We start from the raw sequence: 27,248 nt of genomic DNA, 5'->3' as shown, positions 1-27,248 counted from the left end.
TTACAATTTATAATAATCTTTATTGTCACAAGTAGGCTTACGTTAACACTGCAGTGAAGTTAGTGAAAAGCCCCTAGTTCCCACACTCCCATGTTCGGGTACACTGAGGGAGAATTCAGAATGTCCAATTCACTTAACAGCACATCTTGCGAGAGGAAATTGGAATACCTGGAGGAAACCCATGTAGAGATGGGAAGAACATACAGACTCCGCACAGACAGTGACCCAAGCCGGGAATCAAACCTGGGACCCTGCCGCTGTGAAGCAACAGTGTGCTACGGTGCCACCCTTTTTTAGTTTATAATTTATAGTTACACCCCAGTGCTTTGCACCAAAATAGATACATTTGATTTCTTTCCCCACCAGATAGAATTTCCTGTAAATCTGACAGCCTGAGTTAGTTGCTTTTGCCAGGTAATTCTTGAAGTTTTCCACTGCCATTCACCCTGCTTTTCCAAAGTGGTTCCACCATGTTTTTTCTGACCTTGGCTTTGATATCTCCATGGACAAATCAATGGTGACTAAATTCCAGGACGCTCATACAGAATACTGGATGCTGAAAATCTGAAATCAAAACCCAAAATGCTTTAACTACTCAGCAGGTCAGCTAACATTTAGAGACTGGGATCTGGGTTCGATTCCAAACTTGGGAGACTGTGTGGAGTTTGCACGTTCTTCCTGTGTGTAGGTTTTCTCTGGGTGCTCCAGTTTCCTCCCACAGGCCAAAGATGTGCAGGTTAGGTGGATTGGCTATGCTAAATTGCCCCTTTATGTCCAAAGGTTAGGTGTGGTTACAGGGGTACGGTGGGGGAGTGAGCCCAGGTAGGGTGCTTTTTCGGAGAGTTGGTGTAGACTCGATGGTCAGTCTGCATAGTAGTGATTCTACGAAAATTGAAGAGATTATGATCTAAAATTGTTGAAACCAATGTTGAGTCCAGAGGCTTTCTCGCTTTTGTTGTTGGTTTATTTTATTTTCTCTTATTTCTTTGCTTTCAAACGCCTGCCATTCACACCTCCTCCAGGCACATCTTTCATTTCTTATCCCATTACCATTCCCTCTGGCCTTGCACAATGAAACCTTTCGTTGTTTAATCTCCCCTGCCCTGCACCCTATTAGACCTTCCCTTTTGTTCTGCCCACCTTCACCCTTTCAGTTGCTTAAAACCAATTTCACTCCTAGCTTTTCTTAGTTTTCATGAACGATCCATCTCGTCCTCTATGCTACCTGACTTGCTGCATAGCTCCAGCATTTCCCATTTATAACCCACAATGCGCACATGTTTTCAGCTTACCAAATTACATTGCTAAACACCAAAGCCTTATTTATTTTTTAAATGCAGATTTGTACTAGGCAAGGTGGACTTCATGTTATTGAACTAAACTGCTGGCTGTACGTTTCTCAATGTTGGAGGAATTGAATCCTTCTGCAGGATATTGCCTGGGCGGGAGAGTTTGTTATAACGATTATATAGATTTATATTAGAGATTACATAGATTTGGATTGTTTTCCTTGGAGCAGAGGAGACTGAGACGTATAAAATTATGAGGGTATAGATAGAGTCAACAGGAAGAAGCTTTTGCCCTTGGTGGAGGGATCATTGACCAGGGAGCATAGATTTAAGGTAAGGGGCTGGAGATTTAGAAGGGATATGAGGAAAACGTTTCCACTTAAGAGGGTGGTGGAAGTCTGGAACTCGCTCCTGAAAGGGCGGTAGAGGCAGAGACCCTCATAACATTTAAGAAGTATTTAGATGTGCACTTGCGATCCCAAGGCATACAAGGCTATGGGCCAAGTGCAGGCCAATGGGATTAGAATAGATGATTGTTTTTAACTGGCCCAGATGCGATGGTACGAAGGGCCTTGTCTATGCTGTATGATTGTATGACTATGAATCCAAGTGCCAGTGAGAAGTACACTTGACGTTACTATCCTTATCAAATAGAACATAGCTTATCAAACTTTTTCTGCAAAACTTCAACCTACTGTCTTATCTGTCAATAGTTCCTATGTGAAACCTGGGACCAGACTACTTTCCAGAGATTCTATCCCATATGATAGCCTGACCTGTACCTGGAAGGGAGCACATAAGTTGTGACGTACATCACCCTTAGATTATGAAAGTTCAAATACTGTTCTCAGTCAGAATTATAGCTGCAAGTCTTAAGACATAAATGAGGAAACAAATTCACGTATGTTACATAGGAATTGGGAGCAGAAGTAGGTAAATCAGCCCTTTGAACCTGCACCGCCATTCAATCAGATCATGGCTGATCTCTTCCGAGTCTGAAGTCCACCTTTCTCCCTGTTCCCCAAATCCCTTTAACCCATTTTTAAAATCAGAAATATATCTATCTCCTTCCTGAAACATTTAATGATTCAGAGTCCACCGCACTATGGAGCAATGAATTCCACAAATTTACCACCCTCTGGAGGAGGTGGACCTGGACCCTTTGGTGGCGATATTTGGGGTTTCAGAGAAGCCGGAGCTCATGGAGAGGAGGAAGGCCGACGTGGCCTTCGCCTCTTTGATTGCACACAGCAAATTTTACTGGAGTGGCTGTCGGCATCGCCACCGGGGATTGGCTTGGTTGGATGACCTATACGACTTCCTGCGGTTGGAGAAGATAAGGTATGAGTTAAGGGGCTCTGCAGGGGGATTTGAGTAAAGGTGGGGGATGTTTCTGACTGTGTTTGAGGAGCTGTTTGTCGTCGGGGGGGGGGGGTTGAAAAGGGAGGAAATTTGCAGAGACTGTTGTTGATTGCTGGGAAGTATGCTTCCCAGGGTGTTTATATGCTGTAACCTGTTTTGATACATGTTTGTAATAAAATACATTTAAAAAGAAATTCACCATACTCTGCGAGAAGTTGTTCCTCCACATCTCGGGTTTAAATCTACTGTCTCTCAACATATATCTGTGACATCTTGTTCTAATGTGCCCCACAAGGGGGGATATTTGTCTATGCTTACTTTATCAATCCCTTGTAGTTTTTTTATATACCTTGATCAGATTCCCTCTCATTCTTCTAAACTCCAGTGAGTATAAGTGTTTAATCGTTCCTCATATGTCAACCATTTCATCCCTGGAATCACTCTGGTGAACCTCCTCTGAACTGCCTCCAATGCCACCACATCCTTCCTCAAATAAGGAGACCAAAACAGGATACAGTACTCCAGATGTGGTCTCACCAACATCCTATATAACTGCAACACTAAGATTCTATTTGCCTTTTTTATTACATGCTGTACCTGCATACCAATTTTCTGCGATTCATGAACAAAGACACCCAGTTCCCTCTGCCTCAGAAACATTTTGAATCTGCTTTCCATTTAGATAATTTCCCTTTCTATATTTTCTGCCAAAATGGATAACGTCATACGTATCCACATTAAACTCCATCTGCCAAATTTTGGCCCAAACTCCTCGCCTATCTATATCCATCGTTAATTCTATATCTTTTCACTGCCTGTTTTCCCACCTATTTTAGTATCGTCCACAAATGTTACTGTTATATTCTTGCCCTGCTTGCCGATCATTTATGTAGATTGTAAACAGTTGAAGTTCGAGGACTGACCCCACCCCGTGGCACCCTGCTAGTTACAGTTCGTACATCCCATTAGTTTATTCAATACCTTCTCCCTAGTGATGGTTATTGCACCAAGTTCCTCTGCATTAACTGAAGTTTTTGGAAAATTGTTATCCTCTACCGTGAAGCCAGAGGCAAAACATTGGTTCAGTGTCTCCGGCACCTCTGCGTTCCCCATTACCTCACCAGTGCCGTCCTCTAAAGGGTCACCATTTACTTTATCTATTCTTTCCCTCTGGTTTAGCACAGTGGGATAAACAGCTGGCTTGTAATGCAGAACAATGCCAGCAGCACGGTTTCCATTCCCGACCGGCCTCCCCGAACAGGCGCTGGAATGTGGCGACTAGGGGCTTTTCCCAGTAACTTCATTGAAGCCTACTTGTGACAACAAGTGATTATTATTATTAAACACTTATAGAAGCTTTTGGTATCAGTATTTATGTTTTCTGCTAGTTTCCTTTCGTAGTTCATCTTCGCTCTTTCGGTTTTATTTTTAGTAGCCTTTTACTGAACCTTAAAGTTCTCCCAATCTTCCAGCTTACCAGCCTTTGCAGTATGGTATGCCCTAGGTTTTGCCTTATGTCCTCCTTGACTTCCTTGTTTAGCCATGGAACATTTTTCTCCCTTTTACAATTCCTCTTCCTCTCAGGAATATACTTTAATTGAGAGGTATTTAATATCTCCCTGAATATCCGCCATTGTTCCCAACTGTCCTACCCTCAATTATCTGTGCTCAGTCTGCTTGGGCCAACTCTTGCCTCAAGCCTGTATCATTACCTCTGCCCAATTGGGCAGCAAAGTAGCACAAGTGGATAGCACTGTGGCTTCACAGCGCCAGGGTCCCAGGTTCGATTCCAATAGATAAAAGAGACTATGGTGTTATCCTGATAACCTGACTAGCATATATCCCTCAATTAACATAGTAAAACACAGATTATTTGTCCATTACCATATTGCTGTTTGTGAGTGATTGCTGCACACAGGGTGACTGCCGGATTTCCTGCAGTGACTACATTTCTAAAGTACTTTGGGTTGTCCTGTTTTCATGAAAGGTGCTATATAAACTCAAGTCTTTAGTATATTTTGGATGGTCATTGAACCAAGGTTTCATCTGCCCTCTTGGCTGCATGCAAATGTGGCTCTCTTTCAAAGAAGAGCTGATGGATTCTCCCTGTATCCTGGCAAATATTTATTCCTGAACAAACATCACTTGAAATGAAAAAAATGAAATGAAAATCGCTTGTCACAAGCTTCAAATGAAGTTACTGTGAAAAGCTCCTAGTCACCACATTCCGGCGCCTGTTTGGGGAGGCTGGTACGGGAAATTTCATCACTTGAAATGTGATGTTAGTTTTGACATCTGTGGGAGTGTACGTTTTCTACATTGAAAATATATCCTCAATGTAGGTACCCCCACCATAACATGTTTTCCCTTCCCCAGCATCAAGACCCCTCACCTTAATGAGGCCAAAAACGATTCCCAAGATTTGCTGTTTAACATTTGCAGTTTACTAGGAAGTGAAAACAACACCCTGCTCCTGCTCCCTTTAATCTGTTTGGACATAATTCCATGTCTGCTACAGTTGTAACTTTGACCAATTGTTAGCTGACCACTCGCTTCTTCTGCCCTCATGGATGCACACTGACAGTTCTGCAAATGAAAGACAAGTCAGAACTCTCCAACAAACGCCGATAATGCTGGAACATCTCAGCAGGTCTGACAGCTTCTGTGGAGAGAGAGAGAGAGAGAGAGAGAGAGACAGAGCCAACGTTTTGAGTCTGGATGGCACTTTGTCAGAACTCTCCACCTTGTTCTTCCTCATCCCAGCCACATGACTCAATCTGTCCGTCCTGTGGAAAATCAACTTCCAGGTCATAAACAAACTCTGGGTCATTGGGTTTTCTCCGGTTCCTTTCAAACAGTTCGTCCATGATTTTTTTCTTTTTTGCCAATTCATCGTCATCGAGTTTGTTGAGATCTTCCTCTGGGTTGATGGAGTTTTCCCTCAGGATTGTCTCCAGACTCTGGTCAAGGCTCAGCCCATTCAGGCTGTCCCTCAGTAGCTGGTGTAATTTCTGCAGCTGCTGCTGTGACACTCCATTTAGATACACTTGGTGCCGAGGGTTATTCTTCATCTGTTCCGCAGCTTGGCTGCAATCTACAGTCAAACATTTTCAAAAGGAGCAAATATATTATATACTGTCACCATTGACACCCATTTCTTTCCTCTTCATCCTTTATAAATATTTTTATTCTCCTTTTTCACATTTTCTCCCAAACTTACACCCAACAATAAACAATAATCAGTAACGAATGTAATGTCAATCCCCATATCAATAACAACAATCCCATCCTCCCACCAAATCCCAAACATTAACCCGCATGTTAACATAAACAAATGACAAAAAGGAATCAGGAATCACCCATATTCACCATTAACATATACAGTCCTTCTCCCCCAACCCTCCCAGCCCCCAACCCCCCCTAATGTTCAATGTGATCCAATTCTCGAAAGTGCATAATGACTAACGCCCATGAATTGTCGAACCCCTCCATCCTTTCCCTCAGTTCAAATTTGACCTTTTCAAGCGTCCAGAATTCCAGCAGGTCCTCCGCCACGCCAGGGCACAGGATGGAGAGGTTGATCTCCACCCTAACAGGATCCGCCTTTGTGCAATCAACAAGGCGAAGGCTACAACATCTGCCTTCCTGCCCGTTTCCAACCCCAGCTGGTCTGACACCCCGAATATGGCCTCCCGAGGGTCCGGGTCCAGTTTCACGTGCACCACTTTAGAGATTACCTGAAAAACGCCCTTCCAGTAATCCTCCAGTTTTGGACAGGACCAAAACATGAATGTGGCTTGCTGGGGCCTCCCGCCCCGCAACGTTCACACACATCTTCTACCCCTTCAAAGGAAAGAGCCGGCTCATCCTCGCCCTTGTAAGGTGTGCTCTATACACCACCTTCAGCTGTATCAGCCCCAACCTCGCACACAAGGTTCACCCTCCGGAGCACCTCACACCAGAACACATCCTCCATACCCTCTCCCAACTCATCCTCCCACTCCGCCTTGATCCTTTCCAGCGGCACCTTCTCCTCCAGAATAGCTCCATAAACTATCGATACTACCCCCTTCTCCAGTCCTCCTGTCGTCAGCACCACCTCCAGCAATGTGGAAGCCGGCTCTACTGGGAAGCTCTATCTCCTTTCTGGCAAAGTCTCGAACCTACATGTATCTAAATATTTCCCTCTGCTCCTTCAATTCCACAAACCGACCCCCAAGAAACAAATCTTTTAGTGTCCCAATTCTTTTCTCTTCCCATCTCCGAACATTTCCATCCCACTTCCCTGGCTCAAATCTAAGGTTCCCCCGAATCAGCATTTCCCTTGACCCTGCCCCCAACCCGATGTGCTGGCGAAACTGCCTCCAAATTTTCAACAAAGCTATTACTACCGGACTCTTTTTATCCTTTATAACAACATTGACTCACTGAAGCATAACCAAGGAAGAAAATAACTTTGAAATTATTTCGAGGTCAGATAGAAGGTAATACAATCCCAGTGTAGAGTATTTTGTGATGTCAGCCTTGCCTTTGGCCCTTTTCCCCAAATTGCCCTCTACTGTAGTTCCATGTTAAGGGGGTAACCTCACAGCACCACACCGCCCATGAATACAGAATTAATGTAGGAATGTATCAAGGGTAGCACGAAGAGATTCAGTATTAACTTTCAAAAGGGAATTGGATAGAAACATGAAAGGGAGACGTTTGCAGGACTGTGGGGGGGGGGGGGGGGGGGGGGGGGGGGAAGAGCCCAGGTGAGGGACTATTCAGATAGCTCTTTCAAAGAGCTGGCAGAGGCATGATAGGCCAAATGGCCTCCTCCTGTCTGTATCATTCTATGATTCTAGAGGGATGGGCTGAATGGCTGTTTCTCATTCCCGGATTTTCTTGCATAGAAATAAAATCACTCCTGGTGCTGAACACCACTGCGTGACTACAGTGCGTATCACAAATTTGGACACGGTGGTTAGTGAGTTCCACTTGATTTTCCATCCACTGGGACCAACAAATAAATGCGGCTTCATCACCTAAATCCTGATCTGTGCCCCACTTTCAAAGTCCTCATTGTCCCATTCGCAGTATGAATTTATAGACCCAATTGACTTCCCCTAATTTCTTCTTTCCATAGTTATCATTTAACTGTCCTCATAAAGGCAAGGAAACTGGAATGGAGTGAAGTAGCCTCATTTTTGTCCAATATACATGAGGATATATGGCACAACAGGCATTTCAGTTCATGCCAGTGTTCATTTTTTATTAATTCATTCTTCAAATGTCGGAGTCATTGGTTAGGCCAGCATTTATTACCCATTCCTTTTTAAAAAAAAATAAATGCAGTCCCCCACTACCACAAATTTAGCAGTCGAGTATCCCACATTTGGGAACATCGCAGGCGTCAGCACACCCGAAGTGCAATGGGCTAGCCTCATCCTGGGCGAACCACCTTCTTGATCATGGTTTCACCCCTGCCAGGTAAGTATTTATTACCCATTCCTAATTGCCCTCAAGAAGGTGGTGGTGAGCTGCCTTCTGTGTAGTGTAGGTACACCCACCTCCTGTTAGCGAGGGAGTTCCAGGATTTGGACCTAGCGACAATGAAGGAACGGTGATATTGTTCCAAATCAGGATGGCAGGTGGTTTGGAAGGGAACTCCAACTTCTGACTTGCTCTTGTAGCCACAGTATTTATATGGCTAGTCCAGTTCAGTTTCTGGTCAATGGTAACCCCAGGATGTTGATTGTTCATGCCCACCCGAGTTCCCTCCCACCTTTTCTCATCTGAATCTATCTCATAATTCTCTGTTCCCTCGTATGCTTATCATAGAATCACAGAATTTACAGTGCAGAAGGTGGCTATTCGGCCCATCGATCTGCATTGGCCCTTGGAAAGAGCACCCTACCTAAGCCCACACCTCCACCTCATCCCCGTAACCCCACGCAACCTTTTTGGACAGTACGAAGTCTTACAACACCAGGTTAAAGTCCAACAGGTTTGTTTCGATGTCACTAGCTTTCGGAGCGCTGCTCCTTCCTCAGGTGAATGAAGAGGTATGTTCCAGAAACACATATATAGACAAATTCAAAGATGCCAAACAATGCTTCGAATGCGACCATTAGCAGGTGATTAAATCTTTACAGATCCAGAGATGGGGTAACCCCAGGTTAAAGAGGTGTGAATTACATCAAGCCAGGACAGTTGGTAGGATTTCGCAGGCCAGATGGTGGGGGATGAATGTAATGTGACATGAATCCCAGGTCCCGGTTGAGGCCGCACTCATGTGTGCGGAACTTGGCTATAAGTTTCTGCTCGGCGATTCTGCGTTGTTGCGCGTCCTGAAGGCCGCCTTGGAGAACGCTTACCCGGAGATCAGAGGCTGAATGCCCTTGACTGCTGAAGTGTTCTCCGACTGGAAGGGAACATTCCTGCCTGGTGATTGTTGCGTGATGTCCGTTCATTCGTTGTCGCAGCGTCTGCATGGTCTCGCCAATGTACCACGCTTCGGGACATCCTTTCCTGCAGCGTATGAGGTAGACAACGAATGAACGGACATCGCGCAACAATCACCAGGCAGGAATGGTCCCTTCCAGTCGGGGAACACTTCAGCAGTCAAGGGCATTCAGCCTCTGATCTCCGGGTAAGCGTTCTCCAAGGCGGCCTTCAGGACCCGCGACAACGCAGAATCGCCGAGCAGAAACTTATAGCCAAGTTCCGCACACGAGTGCGGCCTCAACCGGGACCTGGGATTCATGTCACATTACATTCATCCCCCACCATCTGGCCTGCGAAATCCTACCAACTGTCCTGGCTTGATGTAATTCACACCTCTTTAACCTGGGGTTACCCCATCTCTGGATCTGTAAAGATTTAATCACCTGCTAATGGTCGCATTCGAAGCATTGTTTGGCATCTTTGAATTTGTCTATATATGTGTTTCTGGAACATACCTCTTCATTCACCTGAGGAAGGAGCAGCGCTCCGAAAGCTAGTGACATCGAAACAAACCTGTTGGACTTTAACCTGGTGTTGTAAGACTTCGTACTGTGCTCACCCCAGTCCAACGCCGGCATCTCCACATCATGGCAACCTTTTTGGACACTAAGGGCAATTATCATGGCCAATCCACCTAACCTGCACATCTTTGGACTGGGAGGAAACCGGAGCACCCGGAGGAAACCCACTCAGACACTGGGAGAAAGTGCAAACTCCGCACAGACAGTGACTGACCCAAGCCGGGAATTGAACCTGGGATCCTGGAGCTGTGAAGCAACTGTGCTAACCACTGTGCGTGGTTTCTCCTTAAAACTTCTTAATTATTTGCTTCAGTCACTTCCTGTGGCAGAGTTCCACATTCTCACTGTTCTTTGGGCAAAGAGATTTCTTCTGAATTCCCTATTGGATTTCTTGGTAACTATCTTATACTGGTGGCCTCTAGTTGTGCTCTTACTCACAAGTGGAAACATTCTCTATCTTCTCTATCAAAACGTTTTATAATTCTAAAGACCTCCTTTAAGGTCACCCCTCAGCCTTCTTTCTTCCAGAGGAAAAAGTAACCAAGCTTGTTTATCTTTTCTTGGTATGTAAACCCACACATTTGGGTATCATACTATCTGAGCTTCACCTAAAGTGTCTTTTTATGTCTGCCTGCCGGACACACTGTTTATTCCCTCACTTGCCTTATTTAAAAACTCTATGAAAATTCTCCCACCAATTGTTCTTTGAATCATTTTCTCGTGAGGCAACTTCTTCGGATTTGCTACTTAAAAAACACTTACATTAACATTTCCCAGCCCATTTTGGAGGACACTCTTGAAGCGGAGATTTGGATGAGTTGGATCTGTGAGGGGAAAAAGGGTAAGTGTAACATGACCATGGTTCTGCTCAGAGATGATGGCACCCCAGTTATTTGGGAAAACACACCAAGAAACTTTTGTTGTGCATCTTCCTGTGAGGGGTGAGATCAATTTGTATTTTTTATGTGGTGGTTGGTGACAGACAAACACTGGCTAAGAATTGGCCTGTTCTTCAAAAACACCTGTTCATCCAGATCAGCATTTGTGGACAAATTGCTGACAGGAGATTCTGAGCGAGTTTAGCTTTAAAAAAAAAAATATTTTAAAAAAGTTTCATTTATATGGTGCCCAAGTGACATTATACAAATGATGTGGAGATGCCGGCGTTGGACCGGGGTGAGCACAGTACGAAGTCTTACAACACCAGGTTAAAGTCCAACAGGTTTGTTTCGATGTCACTAGCTTTCGGAGCGCTGCTCCTTCCTCAGGTGAATGAAGAGGTATGTTCCAGAAACATATATATAGACAAATTCAAAGATAACCTCATGATGCTCCACTTCTCCAGCTTCCACCCTAAACACATTAAAGAAGCCATCCCCTATGGACAAGCGCTCCGTATACACAGGATCTGCTCAGACGAGGAGGAGCGTAACAGACATCTACAGACGTTGAAAGATGCCCTCGTACGAACGGGATATGGCACTCGACTCATCGAGCGACAGTTCCAACGCGCTACAGCGAAAAACTGCACCGACCTCCTCAGAAGACAAACATGGGACACAACCGACAGAATACCCTTCGTCGTCCAGTACTTCCCCGGAGCGGAGAAACTACGTCATCTTCTTCACAGCCTTCAACACGTCATTGATGACGATGAACATCTTGCCAAGGTCATCCCCACACCCCCACTACTTGCCTTCAAACAACCGCACAACCTTAAACGAACCATTGTTTGCAACAAACTACCCAGTCTTCAGAACAGTGACCACGACGCCACACAACCCTGCCATGGCAATCTCTGCAAGACGTGCCAGATCATCGACATGGATACCACTATTACACGTGAGAACACCACCCACCAGGTACGCGGTACATACTCGTGCGACTCGGCCAACGTTGTCTACCTCATACGCTGCAGGAAAGGATGTCCCGAAGCGTGGTACATTGGCGAGACCATGCAGACCCTGCGACAACGAATGAACGGACATCGCGCAACAATCACCAGGCAGGAATGTTCCCTTCCAGTCGGGGAACATTTCAGCAGTCAAGGGCATTCAGCCTCTGATCTCCGGGTAAGCGTTCTCCAAGGCGGCCTTCAGGATGCGCGACAACGCAGAATCGCCGAGCAGAAACTTATAGCCAAGTTCCGCACACATGAGTGCGGCCTCAACCGGGACCTGGGATTCATGTCGCATTACATTCATCCCCCACCATCTGGCCTGCGAAATCCTACCAACTGTCCTGGCTTGATACAATTCACACCTCTTTAACCTGGGGTTACCCCATCTCTGGATCTGTAAAGATTTAATCACCTGCTAATGGTCGCATTCCTAGCATTGTTTGGCATCTTTGAATTTGTCTATATATATGTTTCTGGAACATACCTCTTCATTCACCTGAGGAAGGAGCAGCGCTCCGAAAGCTAGTGACATCGAAACAAACCTGTTGGACTTTAACCTGGTGTTGTAAGACTTCGTATTATACAAATGTACAGCATGTGAAGAGTTCATGTTATGTTAAGCTTAGCCAGTAGAGGGAGCTAAGGGACAGTGGAGTAGAGCTGAAGAAGACAAGATTAGAAGTGTACTGCAGAACTAGTTTAGATATTATAGTCATGGTTAGTAGATAAAGATAGTGTTAGTGAGTGTAGTTTAATTCATATATATATATATATATGTTTACTATTTATAATATGTGTCGAACTCTAATTCAGTAGTGTAAATAAAATTAGTTTAGTTCTTAAAAGGAGCTACAAGTGTCTTTGTGATCACTATGCCTTCTGTCCTGGAAACCCCTCATAAAGATCACCACACCCCATATCACCAAGGAGTTCAAAACACTTCCCAATCAATATACTACCCCTGGAGTATGGTACAACGCCAGTGCAGATTGTCACCACACTGTGTTTGTAGCAATATGTTACACTTAATCAAACAGCTTTCATGTGAGATAACCTCTCATAAGTTCATCATCTTAAATTGCTTCCAACAGCGGGAAAATGTGTAGTAACCGAGTATACTATAGTTATTGTTCTAACTTCGGAAGGGAAAATATTTTCTTCATAGACTATTAAAAAGAACAAACGCTAAGTGGATGGAAAATTTCACTCACTTAGCCTGCTTCACTGAAGTCGCAGTGTACAACACTGCTTTCGGACTCCATGTTAAGATGATCATTGTAATTTCTCCCTTCCGGCTATGATTAGCACCCGCTTGAATGGCACAGTGTCTGATGGGCTAGTTGAGAATAAACATAAAAGTAGGTTCTCACCTGAAAATTTGGAGAAATTTCGAACAGGAATCAGCCTTTGGCGGTTTTTTTTAGTATTTTCATCTTCATAGATTAAAACAATAGCAGGTGGTTTGAATTTAACACCACACTTTCTTGGAATATAGGCCATCTTGTTTCAGCTACAAGATCCTTTCAGTTTGCAGGCAATTCATCAGCAGTCAGAGGGTTGGTGATGTTGTGACATTCAATAGTCTGTGTTTCTGGCTCCAGGGATCTTCATAACTCTTTTTCTACATTTTAAAGCATTGGTAAAGAATAATCCACAAGGAATATCCTGGATGAAGAGAAAAATAAGCAAATGTAAGTACATGTGTCTGAATCTCTCCTGTAATAGTAGAGGAAATACATTGTGTCTGGAACAGAAGACAGTTAGTGGCAGCAGTATTGAATACAGGTGCATGATAGCTCTTGAGAGTAAATGGAAAAGGTCCATCTACCTATCTTACTGGGGAATGCTTCTATTAGTATTGGTACCTTCCAGTAACTCAGTGAAGTAGCCATTGGTCAGAAGCAAACCTGTACAGTATGTATCTACAAGGAATTTGTCTGTGATCTTCAATAATAGTGAGCATAATCATGTCCACATATAGGCGCTTTCCAATAGGAGTCATTGGTCAGCAAGCAAACATATGGACTGTGGTTAATTTTTCCCATTCCTGGGACCATGAGCTTAATAATGTTTCACTGCTTTGCTGGTTGGGATCAGACAGGTCGGAAAAAACCAGGCCGAAACTAGACCTTTCTGGTCCATGTGACGTATTTACTTATTGAGCTTTTGGAAAACCCATCTTAGTGTTAATGGTATATATAGTGCACAAGACTTTGTTTTGTTTCACTATGGTCCTTGGCTGGAGGTCTTGTAGAGCAGTGGATGGCGTCCCTGCCTCTGAGGCAGAAGCTTCAGGTTCAAGTCCCACCTCAGGACTTGATGGCCAAAGAAGATACGTTCATAACGCAGCCATACAGGATGAGTATATCGACCTGCAAATCCTTCCAAACATGCCAATGGCTGGCGGGTAAGAGCGGGAGAGACTCCTGGTCAGCCACGCTTGATGTGGAGTGACACCCCTCAAGGTACAAGGCTCTGACGATAGACTAACGACCTATTCCAGGAATTACTAGCAATATAAATAGTCAAAAGTTTGCTTTAATGCGTCATTGGGTGCGGAAAAAGAACTGGAATGGACTGGGTGCATTTGGTTAATGTCAGCATAATTCACAAATATGTTGAATAATGTTTTTTCTAACCATAGCCTTCCATCTCTGTCCTGAACATGGTGACCGGAAGAGTTGGTCTCTGGACATCAGCAGCCCAGTTGACCCGACGTACAAGACTCCAACCGTGGCTTCACAGTAATAATAATAATTGCTTGTCACAGGTAGGCTTCAATGAAGTTACAGTGAAAAGCCCCTAGTCGCCACATTCCGGCGCTGTTCGGGGAGGCTGGAACGGGACTTGAACCCGCGCTGCTGGTCTTGTTCTGCATTACAAGGCAGCTGTTTAGCCCACTGTGCTAAACCAGCCCCAGGTGAGCCTTACCCTGTCCAATCATGGCCGGTGAACAGCAATTTACAACAGAATGCCTGTTTGAAATTGTCAGCTTGTGCCCAAAGACACTGAAGGCAATTGTATTGGAATTTTGGCATTTATGGCCAAAGGAATATAATATTAAAGTTGGGAAGTAGGCATTAGTGCGGTCGCACCTGGAATACTGTGTACAGTTTTAGTCCCCTTATTTGAGGAGGGCTATAGTTGTATTATGGGCAGTTCAGAGGAGGTTCACTACATTGATTCCAGAAATGAGAGGTTTGTCTTATGAAGGGAGATTGAACAGTTTAGGCCCATATTCTCCAGAGTTTAGAAGAATGGGAGGAGATCTAATTGAGGAAATAAGATGATACAAGGTATATAGGTCCCACCGCCAGAACCTCAGGATCATTGGGCTACCTGAGGGTACGGGGAGCAGAAACCCAATGGAAGACGTAGCACAGATTCTAGGGAAGCTGGTCAGGGGAGAAAGCTTTCCCAAACTCCCGGAGTGGACAGGGCCCACAGGTCGCTCTAACAAAGGCCCAAAACAGGAGAATCACCACGGGCGGTCATTGCAAAACTCCAGAGATTTCAGGACAAGGAATGAATTCTGAACTGGCCGAGGTACACGCGGCTGTGACAATGGGAAGGGCATACGATCCACAAAAATCAGGACATTGGGGCCGACCTGGCCAAGATTAACGGGGCCAAGGCGGCTCTATGTAAGATCAAAGTGCGGTTTGGAAAGCTGCACCCAGTAGACTCTGGGTGACATACGACAACGAGGAGTATTATTTCAACATGCCTGAAGAAACAGACAAATTAATTTGGAAAAGAGGGCTGGAAAGACAGCACAGACACACTTGGACCACTAATAATGCTCTTTTTTTATTATTCTGTCTGTCTTTGGTACTCTTGCGAATGAATACCTGCACGTCCCAGGGGAAGGGGGGGGGGGGGGGGGGGGGGGGGGAGGCAGAGAGACACCGAAGCGAGAAGGGAGAGGAGGTGGAAATAAGGGCGAAGAATAGGAGGAAATGCTCCGGGATGCTGGAGGGGGGAGGGAGCGGTGTTTAGGGGGTGAAGTAGAGAGAGCCACCTGATGGCGAACATGTGAGCACATGAGGTGCCAAAGAACCACCAGACAACATGCCTTGACTTCTAACATTATGAAGTGTTTTGAGAGGTTGGTCATGAGATACATCAGCTCCATACTTCCCAGACTGCCCATTTCCACTGCAATTCGCATACCGCCACAACTGGTCCACAGCAGAAACCATCTCCCTGGCCCTACACTCATCCCTGGAGCATCTTAACAACAAGAGATCCTACGTCAGACTCCTAGGGCGCGATCTTACGACCTGGTTATGCTCTCACTCAAGGTGAATAGAGGGAGAGGCCAAAAACGAGATCCGTGCCAGGAGGCAAACAGTTTGTGATGCAACCAGCACGCTCCCATAGGCAAAATCGGGATCGTGCCGCATGGTAAGAAACCAATTATCACCATTTCAGCCTCATTTCCATACAATTAACGACATCCACCCCTTTTCCAACGGTCGCCTGTCATTCAGCAGCCTCCCCAGCAAGTGCTCATGTGAACCTGGTGGAACGGCTTCTATGGGGAGCCGAGGAGATGAGAGGCCATCTCTGCTCACATGTAAAGAGCTTGGGGCACTGGGCTTGCTGCGCCTGTGCTCGGTGGGGTTGAGGGACCCTCAGCTGAAAGTAGGGGACCCTCCGCAGGTGTGGGCCACTATGGGTGGGGGGGGCAACCGCTGTGCCAACCCCTGGATCGTGTGTACCCATTCCACGGGCAACCCTAGTCCCTGCCCGTATGCCCCAATGACCTCCCATAACCCACCGACCGACTGCCGAGGCCTCTGGTCGTGCAGCTGAAGGCTATAGCTTCTAGGGAATTGGCAATCGCGGTTAAGTGAGCACTTCACATAACCCAAGTGGATTCCCGTGGGTGGGTGGGCCATGTAGCATGTGGGAGTCATTGCCTAGCATCCCAATCAGACCATGATGCCTGGCCAGCATACCTGAACACCACACACGCAACGGCCAACATCTGAACACCCAAGGGATGGGACACAGCTCCGGGGAGATGTCCATGGCCGGAGGGTGGGTGAATGCCATGGGGAGGGGACCAGCGCCAGTCCGGTTGACTTTGTGAGTGGGTGTCCGGGGTACAGGGTCTAGAATCCGGTGAGGGAGGCCCACTGCAGCCGGGTGTGCATGGATAGGACATTCCAGGTGGTGCTGGAGAGGGCGGGGGGGGGTCAGTGGGGAAATGGAGGGTCCCGGGGTGGGAGCCACCGCTGTTTTTGTCAATTTAACACCCTCTCCCAATGCCTTACAGATATTGAATGCGATGGTAGGGATGTTGGACGCAGACGCTGCCTAAGTGGTGCTGGTGCTACACCATGCGGCCAGATGCCGGAAAAGGCGGCAGCATCAGCATCTGCAGATGCTCGAGGCAGTGGCCCATGTGCCGGACCCCGCCCAACACCTCGAGGCCCTGGCCGCCCATTAGGCTAGGGAGGGGTCCAGAGGGGAGACCTGCGATGGCCCAGGGTGTACAGGCGCCGCTGGTCATTCGAACAAATGGTGGACAGCGCATGCCGTAGGAGGTTCCGCCTCAACAAGGAGATGGTGCGACACCTGTGTCACGTCCTTACGGATTTGGCATCACGTGAATGAAGAGGACACCCGCTTCCAGGGACAAGGATGAGGATCATGAGGAGGCGCTGGACCAGCAAGGACTGGAGGAGGAGGCCGGGGAGGAACCCAAGCCCCAGCTGGAGGCTGCAGGACAGGTGGTAGCGGTGAGGGTCTGGAAAGCCAGGGAGACCCTCATACTCACCCGCTTCACTTAGGTAGTGGTCTGGTCTGTCGTCACAACCTTACCCACCCACCACCCCCAGTTCCCACGCTCCCAGGGTAGGTGTCACATCACTCCAGGGTGCCCTCAGTAATCCTCTATATGCTTTGCCCTCCTAGCTCTACCACTACATCTACCCGCTACCTGCTGCTTACCTCATCCTGTGGCCTTTGATGCCCCTGGCGGGTGTCCTCTGGGAGCTCTGGGGCCCCTGCTCACTTGTCGATGGCACATGCACATGTCGCCCTGACCCGTGTGCTGACCCCAAGATGCGGACTCATCAGAGGGTGGAGCTCGGGGGCGCAGGTGGCCACCGTCGCCGGCCCATAGGCCGGGTCCAACCTGGCACTGAGCGTCCCCTCCACTCGGACGGTGCCTATAGGGCCCACCTTGGGATGGAGGGGCAGCAGGTTTGAGCCTCGGCTGCCCCTGCAACATCTGGCTCTGCCAGACCTGGCGGTTCCCCAATGTCTGCACCATGGTGTCGAAGCCCTCGCGATGCTCCTCAGTGCCAGTGATATGCTCTGCAGCATCTAGGCAATGCTCACCTGTGACTGGGATGAACTCTGCAGCGCTTCGGTAATGCCCATCCGAGAGCGGTACATATCCCGCAGAATCTCATCCAAGGTCAACCTGGTACTGGGTGACATCCCCCAGTGAGGCGAACATTCCGTCGCAACCCTCGGCTATGGCCCTCACCGACTGAGCAACACCTTGCACACCTTCACAAACGGTGCCCATGTTGTACACCAGGCTCTCCACTGCGGTTGCCACCCAAGCAGTGTTGATCTCGGTGCCACTCATTGCAGGCGCCATTTACTGCGCCTGTAGCCTTTGGGTCTGGAGTGATGCGGACACTCCCTCTGAATGTCCCAGCCGCTCCCTATTGTGTTCATCAGCTCCATGTAACCCTGTTCCAAAGGCTCAACATCAAGCTGGGTTCCAGCTGGGTCCTGGGATCCAGTAGCCCTCGGACTGCTGTCTCGCCTGGGGGTTCCTGCCTCCACCAGATCTCCATCATCAGCGGTATGGTGCTCAACCAGATTGTGCCCCAGAAGCCTGACCACTAACATTTCCCACAGGTGTGCTGGTGGAGGGTGGGGATGACAGCTGTGACCTCGGAGCTGCCCTCCGAGGTATTCTCCTCGGAGTCAGGAGAGGGTGGCACCCGGGATGGGGTAGTGCCGCCGGCTGGAGGACCTGTAGAAAAATGGACATGTGGTGAGTGGGAGGGATGGGTCGGACAGTCAGTAAGGCAATCAGCACTCACATTTGGCAGGTCCTCCAGGTTGAGCCCATGGTTCCTCACCTCTGTGGCATCCGGCAACTTCCGCGTGGGTGACTGCCTTGTCCACAGCCACCCTGGTCACCTCCAGGGCTCGCTCCCCGAAGGAATTGATGGTTCTCAAGTCCGGCATCCCACCACCAGTCTGGGCCCTCTCCCGGAGATTATGGGAGAGCTTTTTCTGAGGAGGCACAAAGAGAGCACGGTTGGCCCCACATGCGTGGTTCACAGTTGTGTGTGTGTGAGGGGGGGGGGTTGGTGTGGAGGGGTTGAAGGAGTAGGTGGAGGAAGGGTTGAAGGGGGAAGTGTGGAGGAAGGTTTTGGTGCGAGGGGGTGGTGCGTTGGTGTCTACTCACTCATGCTGCCTGGTGTAGGTCGTTGGCCTTCTTCCAGCACTAGAGGCCAGAAGAGAAAATGCTGGAAAATCTCAGCAGGTCTGGCAGCATCTGGAGGGACAGAAAAGAGCTAACATTAGAGTCCAGATGACCCTTTGTCAAAGCTTACTAGAGGCTAGCCCTCCTGGCCAGACTCCCCGAGCTGACTGCTGCCGTCACCTCATCCCAGGCAGCACGGGAGCAATCAAAGCATTTAAGGTAAACAAAGCCAAGCCAGACTCCTCGGCGCCAGCAGGAGCCAACACAAAAGAGGTTAACGGACACTTCAAGACCGCCCAACGATCAGGGAATAGCTCCAGCATTGGAGAAATCGAACCAAGCGATTAGAACAAAGTCCAATCACTTGAAACCAGGTACGGGGCACCCCTTCACTACTGACCTTGTGACAGTGCAGCACCCCTTCACTACTGACCTTCCAACAGTGCCGCACCCCTTCACTACTGACCCTCCAACAGTGCCGCACCCCTTCACTACTGACCTTCCAACAGTGCCGCACCCCTTCACTACTGACCCTCCAACAGTGTAGCACCCCTTCACTATTGACCCTCCAACAGTGCCGCACCCCTTCACTACTGACTCTCCAACAGTGCCGCACCCCTTCACTACTGACCCTCCAACAGTGCCGCACCCCTTCACTACTGACCTTCCAACAGTGCCGCACCCCTTCACTACTGACTCTCCAACAGTGCAGCACCCCTTCACAACTGACCCTCCAACAGTGCCGCACCCCTTCTCTACTGACTCTCCAACAGTGCAGCACCCCTTCACTACTGACCCTCCAACAGTGCAGCAACCCTTCACTACTGACCCTCCAACAGTGCAGCACCACTTCACTACTGACCCTCCAACAGTGCAGCAACCCTTCACTACTGACCCTCCAACAGTGCAGCACCCTTCACTACTGACCCTCCAACAGTGCAGCAACCCTTCACTACTGACCCTCCAACAGTGCAGCACTCCTTCACTACTGACCCTCCAACAGTGCAGCAACCCTTCACTACTGACCCTCCAACAGTGCAGCACCCTTCACTACTGACCCTCCAACAGTGCAGCACCCTTCACTACTGACCCTCCAACAGTGCTGCTACACTACTGACCCTCCAACAGTGCAGCACCCCTTCACTACTGACCCTCCAACAGTGCAGCACCCCTTCACTACTGACCCTCCAACAGTGCCGCACCCCTTCACTACTGACCCTCACAGTGCAACACCCCTTCACTACTGACCCTCCAACAGTGCAACACCCCTTCACTACTGACCCTCCAACAGTGCCGCACCCCTTCACTACTGACCCTCCAACAGTGCTGCACCCCTTCACTACTGACCCTCCAACAGTGCAGCAACCATTTACTACTGACCCTCCAACAGTGCCGCACCCCTTCACTACTAACCCTCCAACAGTGCAACACCCCTTCACTACTGACCCTCCAACAGTGCAGCACCCTTCACTACTGACCCTCCAACAGTGCCGCACCCCTTCACTACTGACCCTCAAACAGTGCAACACCCCTTCACTACTGACCCTCCAACAGTGCAACACCCCTTCACTACTGACCCTCAAACAGTGCAGCACCCCTTCACTACTGACCCTCCAACAGTGCAGCACCCCTTCACTACTGACCCTCCAACAGTGCAGCACCCCTTCACTACTGACCCTCCAACAGTGCAGCAACCCTTCACTATTGACCCTCCAACAGTGCAGCAACCCTTCACTACTGACCCTCCAACAGTGCAGCACCCTTCACTACTGACCCTCCAACAGTGCTGCTACACTACTGACCCTCCAACAGTGCAGCACCCCTTCACTACTGACCCTCCAACAGTGCAGCACCCTTCACTACTGACCCTCCAACAGTGCCGCACCCCTTCACTACTGACCCTCCAACAGTGCAGCACCCCTTCACTACTGACCCTCCAACAGTGCCGCACCCCTTCACTACTGACCCTCCAACAGTGCCGCACCCCTTCACTACTGACCTTCCAACAGTGCCGCACCCCTTCACTACTGACTCTCCAACAGTGCAGCACCCCTTCACAACTGACCCTCCAACAGTGCCGCACCCCTTCTCTACTGACTCTCCAACAGTGCAGCACCCCTTCACTACTGACCCTCCAACAGTGCAGCAACCCTTCACTACTGACCCTCCAACAGTGCAGCACCACTTCACTACTGACCCTCCAACAGTGCAGCAACCCTTCACTACTGACCCTCCAACAGTGCAGCACCCTTCACTACTGACCCTCCAACAGTGCAGCAACCCTTCACTACTGACCCTCCAACAGTGCAGCACTCCTTCACTACTGACCCTCCAACAGTGCAGCAACCCTTCACTACTGACCCTCCAACAGTGCAGCACCCTTCACTACTGACCCTCCAACAGTGCAGCACCCTTCACTACTGACCCTCCAACAGTGCTGCTACACTACTGACCCTCCAACAGTGCAGCACCCCTTCACTACTGACCCTCCAACAGTGCAGCACCCCTTCACTACTGACCCTCCAACAGTGCCGCACCCCTTCACTACTGACCCTCACAGTGCAACACCCCTTCACTACTGACCCTCCAACAGTGCAACACCCCTTCACTACTGACCCTCCAACAGTGCCGCACCCCTTCACTACTGACCCTCCAACAGTGCTGCACCCCTTCACTACTGACCCTCCAACAGTGCAGCAACCATTTACTACTGACCCTCCAACAGTGCCGCACCCCTTCACTACTAACCCTCCAACAGTGCAACACCCCTTCACTACTGACCCTCCAACAGTGCAGCACCCTTCACTACTGACCCTCCAACAGTGCCGCACCCCTTCACTACTGACCCTCAAACAGTGCAACACCCCTTCACTACTGACCCTCCAACAGTGCAACACCCCTTCACTACTGACCCTCAAACAGTGCAGCACCCCTTCACTACTGACCCTCCAACAGTGCAGCACCCCTTCACTACTGACCCTCCAACAGTGCAGCACCCCTTCACTACTGACCCTCCAACAGTGCAGCAACCCTTCACCAATGACCCTCCAACAGTGCAGCAACCCTTCACTACTGACCCTCCAACAGTGCAGCACCCTTCACTACTGACCCTCCAACAGTGCTGCTACACTACTGACCCTCCAACAGTGCAGCACCCCTTCACTACTGACCCTCCAACAGTGCAGCACCCCTTCACTACTGACCCTCCAACAGTGCAGCACCCCTTCACTACTGACCCTCCAACAGTGCAGCAACCCTTCACCAATGACCCTCCAACAGTGCAGCAACCCTTCACTACTGACCCTCCAACAGTGCAGCACCCTTCACTACTGACCCTCCAACAGTGCTGCTACACTACTGACCCTCCAACAGTGCAGCACCCCTTCACTACTGACCCTCCAACAGTGCAGCACCCTTCACTACTGACCCTCCAACAGTGCCGCACCCCTTCACTACTGACCCTCCAACAGTGCAGCACCCCTTCACTACTGACCCTCCAACAGTGCTGCACCCCTTCACTACTGACCTTCCAACAGTGCAGCACCCTTCACTACTGACCCTCCAACAGTGCAGCAACCCTTCACCAATGACCCTCCAACAGTGCAGCAACCCTTCACTACTGACCCTCCAACAGTGCAGCACCCTTCACTACTGACCCTCCAACAGTGCTGCTACACTATTGACCCTCCAACAGTGCAGCACCCCTTCACTACTGACCCTCCAACAGTGCAGCACCCTTCACTACTGACCTTCCAACAGTGCCGCACCCCTTCACTACTGACCCTCCAACAGTGCAGCACCCCTTCACTACTGACCCTCCAACAGTGCTGCACCCCTTCACTACTGACCCTCCAACAGTGCAGCACCCCTTCACTACTGACCCTCCAACAGTGCAGCAACCCTTCACCAATGACCCTCCAACAGTGCAGCAACCCTTCACTACTGACCCTCCAACAGTGCAGCACCCTTCACTACTGACCCTCCAACAGTGCTGCTACACTACTGACCCTCCAACAGTGCAGCACCCCTTCACTACTGACCCTCCAACAGTGCAGCACCCTTCACTACTGACCCTCCAACAGTGCCGCACCCCTTCACTACTGACCCTCCAACAGTGCAGCACCCCTTCACTACTGACCCTCCAACAGTGCTGCACCCCTTCACTACTGACCTTCCAACAGTGCAGCACCCTTCACTACTGACCCTCCAACAGTGCAGCACCCTTCACTACTGACCCTCAAACAGTGCAGCACCCCTTCACTACTGACCCTCCAACAGCGCTGCACCCCTTCACTACTGACCTTCCAACAGTGCAGCACCCTTCACTACTGACCCTCCAACAGTGCAGCAACCCTTCACTACTGACCCTCCAACAGTGCAGCACCCTTCATTACTGACCTTCCAACAGTGCAGCACCCTTCACTACTGACCCTCCAACAGTGCAGCACCCCTTCACTACTGACCCTCCAACAGTGCAGCACCCTTCACTACTGACCCACCAACAGTGCAGCACCCCTTCACTACTGACCCTCCAACAGTGCAGCACCCCTTCACTACTGACCCTCCAACAGTGCAGCACCCCTTCACTACTGACCCTCCAACAGTGCAACACCCCTTCACTACTGACCCACCAACAGTGCAACACCCTTCACTACTGACCCTCCAACAGTGCAGCACCCTTCACTACTGACCCTCCAACAGTGCCGCACCCCTTCACTACTGACCCTCCAACAGTGCAGCACCCCTTCACTACTGACCCTCCAACAGTGCAACACCCCTTCACTACTGACCCACCAACAGTGCAACACCCTTCACTACTGACCCTCCAACAGTGCAGCACCCTTCACTACTGACCCTCCAACAGTGCCGCACCCCTTCACTACTGACCCTCCAACAGTGCAGCACCCCTTCACTACTGACCCTCCAACAGTGCAGCACCCCTTCACTACTGACCCTCCAACAGTGCAACATCCCTTCACTACTGACCCTCAAACAGTGCAACACCCTTCACTACTGACCCTCCAACAGTGCAACACCCTTCACTACTGACCCTCCAACAGTGCCGCACCCCTTCACTACTGACCCTCCAACAGTGCAGCACCCCTTCACTACTGACCCTCCAACACTGCCGCACTCCCTCCGTGTTGACCGTCTGACGGTGCAGCGTTCCCTCGGCGATGACTTAAAACTCACACGAGCTTTACTCTTCGGATTAATCACTAATATAAATCTCATTTTCTCTCATACAAACCTGAACGCAGCCTTGTCACCCGCCCGGTCCCCATGACAACCCAGCATATAAAAGACCCTTCCCTGCGAACGTTCATTGCACTGCTGAATATTTTTAACACATTTGGACCATGTATCTAGTTTAACAGAAGTAATAGTTCAGCAGACGGAATGCCGTCACTGCCTGTTCCCCTCTGTCAAGGGGAGAGAGTGAATTGAAGAGACGGAGTCAATGTGCACTCAGGCACTGCTCAGGGCAGCTGGCAGCATGGGGTCCTGGGTCGGGCCTGCACAGCCCGGGGCTCAATTTGAAGGCGAGAGTCCGGGCCGCACGGCCGGTCGGAGAGAAGTTATATGGGTGTCAGCGGAGCGTTGTTTATTGTCGGATGTATCTGCGTTGCTGTTACCACATGTAAGGACAAAAAAGCAACAGTTTCATATCTGTAGTGAGGAAATGCTGCACTGTCAGAGGGTCAGTACTGAGGGAGTGCTGCACTGTCAGAGGGTCAGCACTGAGGGAGTGCTGCACTGTCAGAGGGTCAGCACTGAGGGAGTGCTGCACTGTCAGAGAGTCAGCACTGAGAGGGTGCTGCACTGTCAGAGGGTCAGAACTGAGGGAGTGCTGCACTGTCAGAGAGTCAGCACTGAGGGAGTGCAGCACTGTCAGAGGGTCAGCACTGAGGGAGTGCTGCACTGTCAGAGAGTCAGCACTGAGAGGGTGCTGCACTGTCAGAGGGTCAGTACTGAGGGAGTGCTGCACTGTCAGAGGGTCAGTACTGAGGGCGTGCTGCACTGTCAGAGAGTCAGAACTGAGGGAGTGCTGCACTGTCAGAGGGTCAGCACTGAGGGAGTGCTGCACTGTCAGAGGTTCAGCACTGAGGGAGTGCTGCACTGTCAGAGGGTCAGCACTGAGGGAGTGCTGCACTGTCAGAGAGTCAGCACTGAGGGAGTGCTGCACTGTCAGAGGGTCAGTACTGAGGGAGTGCTGCACTGTCAGAGGGTCAGTACTGAGGGAGTGCTGCACTGTCAGAGGGTCAGCACTGAGGGAGCGCTGCACTGTCAGAGTCAGAACTGAGGGAGTGCTGCACTGTCAGAGTCAGAACTGAGGGAGTGCTGCTCTGTCAGAGAGTCAGAACTGAGGGAGTGCTGCACTGTCAGAGGGTCAGCACTGAGGGAGTGCTGCACTGTCAGAGGGTCAGCACTGAGGGAGTGCTGCACTGTCAGAGGGTCAGCACTGAGGGAGTGCTGCACTGTCAGAGGGTCAGCACTGAGGGAGTGCTGCACTGTCAGAGAGTCAGTACTGAGGGAGTGCTGCACTGTCAGAGTCAGAACTGAGGGAATGCTGCACTGTCAGAGGGGCAGCACTGAGGGAGGGCTGCTCTGTCAGAGGGTCAGTACTGAGAGAGTGCTGCTCTGTCAGAGGGTCAGAACTGAGGGAACGCAGCACGGTCAGAGAGTCAGCACTGAGGGAGTGCTGCACTGTCAGAGTCAGAACTGAGGGAATGCTGCACTGTCAGAGGGTCAGCACTGAGGGAGCGCTGCACTGTCAGAGGGTCAGCACTGAGGGAGTGCTGCACTGTCAGAGGGTCAGCACTGAGGGAGTGCTGCACTGTCAGAGAGTCAGTACTGAGGGAGTGCTGCACTGTCAGAGTCAGAACTGAGGGAATGCTGCACTGTCAGAGGGGCAGCACTGAGGGAGGGCTGCTCTGTCAGAGGGTCAGTACTGAGAGAGTGCTGCTCTGTCAGAGGGTCAGAACTGAGGGAACGCAGCACGGTCAGAGAGTCAGCACTGAGGGAGTGCTGCACTGTCAGAGTCAGAACTGAGGGAATGCTGCACTGTCAGAGGGTCAGCACTGAGGGAGCGCTGCACTGTCAGAGTCAGAACTGAGGGAATGCTGCACTGTCAGAGAGTCAGCACTGAGGGAGGGCTGCTCTGTCAGAGGGTCAGTACTGAGGGAGTGCTGCACTGTCAGAGGGTCAGAACTGAGGGAGCGCTGCTCTGTCAGAGGGCTAGAACTGAGGGAGCGCTGCTCTGTCAGAGGGTCAGAACTGAGGGAACGCAGCACTGTCAAGCGTCAGTACGGAGAGAGCTCCGCACTGTTGGCAATCAGTATGAACTGAGCACCGCGCTATCAGGGTCAGTACGGAGGGAGCGCTGTCGGGGTTCAGTATGAAGGGAGCGCCACGCTGTCGAGGGTCAGTGCAGAGGGAGCTCTGTGCTGTCGAGGATCAGAACGGTGGGAGCGCCGCGCTGTCGGGGTCAGTACGGAGGGAGCGCTGTCGGGGTTCAGTATGAAGGGAGCGCCACGCTGTCGAGGGTCAGTGCAGAGGGAGCTCTGTGCTGTCGAGGATCAGAACGGTGGGAGCGCCGCGCTGTCGGGGTCAGTACGGAGGGTGCGCTGCGCTGTCGACGGTCAGTAAGGGACGAGCGCCATGCTGTCGAGGATCAGTGCGGAGGGCGCGCCGCACTGTCGAGGATCGGTGCAGAGGGAGCGCCGCGCGTTCGAGGATCAGTGCGGAGGGAGCGCCGCACTGTCGAGGATCAGTGCAGAGGGAGCGCCGCGCTGTCGAGGATCAGTGCGGAGGGAGCGCCACGCTGTCGAGGATCAGTGCGGAGGAAGCGCCACGCTGTCGAGGATCAGTGCGGAGGGAGCGCTGCGCTCTCGAGGATCAGTGCGGAGGGAGCGCTGCGCTCTCGAGGATCGGTGCGGGGGGGGGGGGGCACCGCGCTGTCGAGGATCGGTGCGGAGGGAATGCCACGCTGTCGAGGATCAGTGCGGAGGAAGCTCCGTGCTCTCGAGGATCAGTGCGGGGGGGGGGGGGGGGGGGGGGGTGGGGAGTGCCGCGCTGTCGAGGATCGATGCGGAGGGAGCGCCGCGCTCTCGAGGGTCAGTACCGAGGGAGCGCCGCACTGTCGCGCTGTCGAGGATTGGTGCGGAGGGAATGCCGCATTGTCGAGGATCGGTGCCGGAGGGGAGCGCTGCGCTGTCGAG

At 50.3% G+C, this 27,248-nt stretch overlaps 2 protein-coding genes and 1 non-coding gene across 12 annotated transcripts in view; 1 reads left to right on the top strand and 2 right to left on the bottom strand.

Annotated features, from left to right (window-relative positions):
- On the bottom strand, positions 1-24,398 carry cep19 (centrosomal protein 19). 7 transcript variants are annotated; one of them, XR_011934536.1, is made up of 6 exons: positions 24,278-24,398; positions 19,009-19,098; positions 18,638-18,833; positions 12,932-13,226; positions 10,424-10,485; positions 5,586-5,745 (listed from the first exon to the last, which is right to left on the bottom strand). XR_011934536.1 is itself a non-coding variant. In XM_072474839.1 (5 exons), the coding sequence occupies exons 4-5, from the start codon at positions 13,059-13,061 to the stop codon at positions 5,381-5,383; spliced, it is 495 nt and encodes a 164-aa protein (XP_072330940.1). In that variant the 5' UTR covers positions 13,062-13,226; positions 18,638-18,833; positions 19,009-19,098; positions 24,278-24,398; the 3' UTR covers positions 1-5,380. The 7 variants fall into 7 exon arrangements, 6 of the variants coding, with proteins under 6 accessions (XP_072330940.1, XP_072330942.1, XP_072330941.1 ...); XM_072474839.1 differs by lacking the exon at positions 10,424-10,485 and having other exon boundaries at positions 1-5,745; XM_072474841.1 differs by lacking the exon at positions 10,424-10,485 and having other exon boundaries at positions 1-5,745; positions 18,677-18,833.
- LOC140390868 (U1 spliceosomal RNA) lies at positions 7,970-8,131 on the bottom strand. The gene has a single exon (XR_011934923.1). It is a non-coding gene; the product is annotated as a U1 spliceosomal RNA (small nuclear RNA).
- A 102-nt stretch (positions 24,399-24,500) lies between the features above and the next one.
- Positions 24,501-27,248, top strand: part of pigx (phosphatidylinositol glycan anchor biosynthesis, class X) — a 40,818-nt gene continuing 38,070 nt past the window's right edge. For 2 of the 4 annotated variants that reach the window (XM_072474837.1, XM_072474835.1), the window contains exon 1: positions 24,543-24,667. Coding sequence is in view for 1 of the 4 variants with exons in the window: in XM_072474836.1 (XP_072330937.1) it covers positions 24,610-24,667 (58 nt within the window). In the remaining 3 variants the exon portion in view is untranslated. Of the gene's footprint in view, positions 24,668-27,248 lie in introns of all 4 variants that reach the window. The other 2 variants (XM_072474836.1, XM_072474838.1) reach the window with 2 other exon arrangements.

The sequence above is a fragment of the Scyliorhinus torazame genome, chromosome 14, assembly GCF_047496885.1.
Source record: "Scyliorhinus torazame isolate Kashiwa2021f chromosome 14, sScyTor2.1, whole genome shotgun sequence".
In the NCBI taxonomy this organism is placed as follows: domain Eukaryota; kingdom Metazoa; phylum Chordata; class Chondrichthyes; order Carcharhiniformes; family Scyliorhinidae; genus Scyliorhinus; species Scyliorhinus torazame.
The sequence above is the reverse complement of the archived record's forward strand: the minus strand, read 5'-3'. Positions and strand labels throughout refer to the sequence as shown.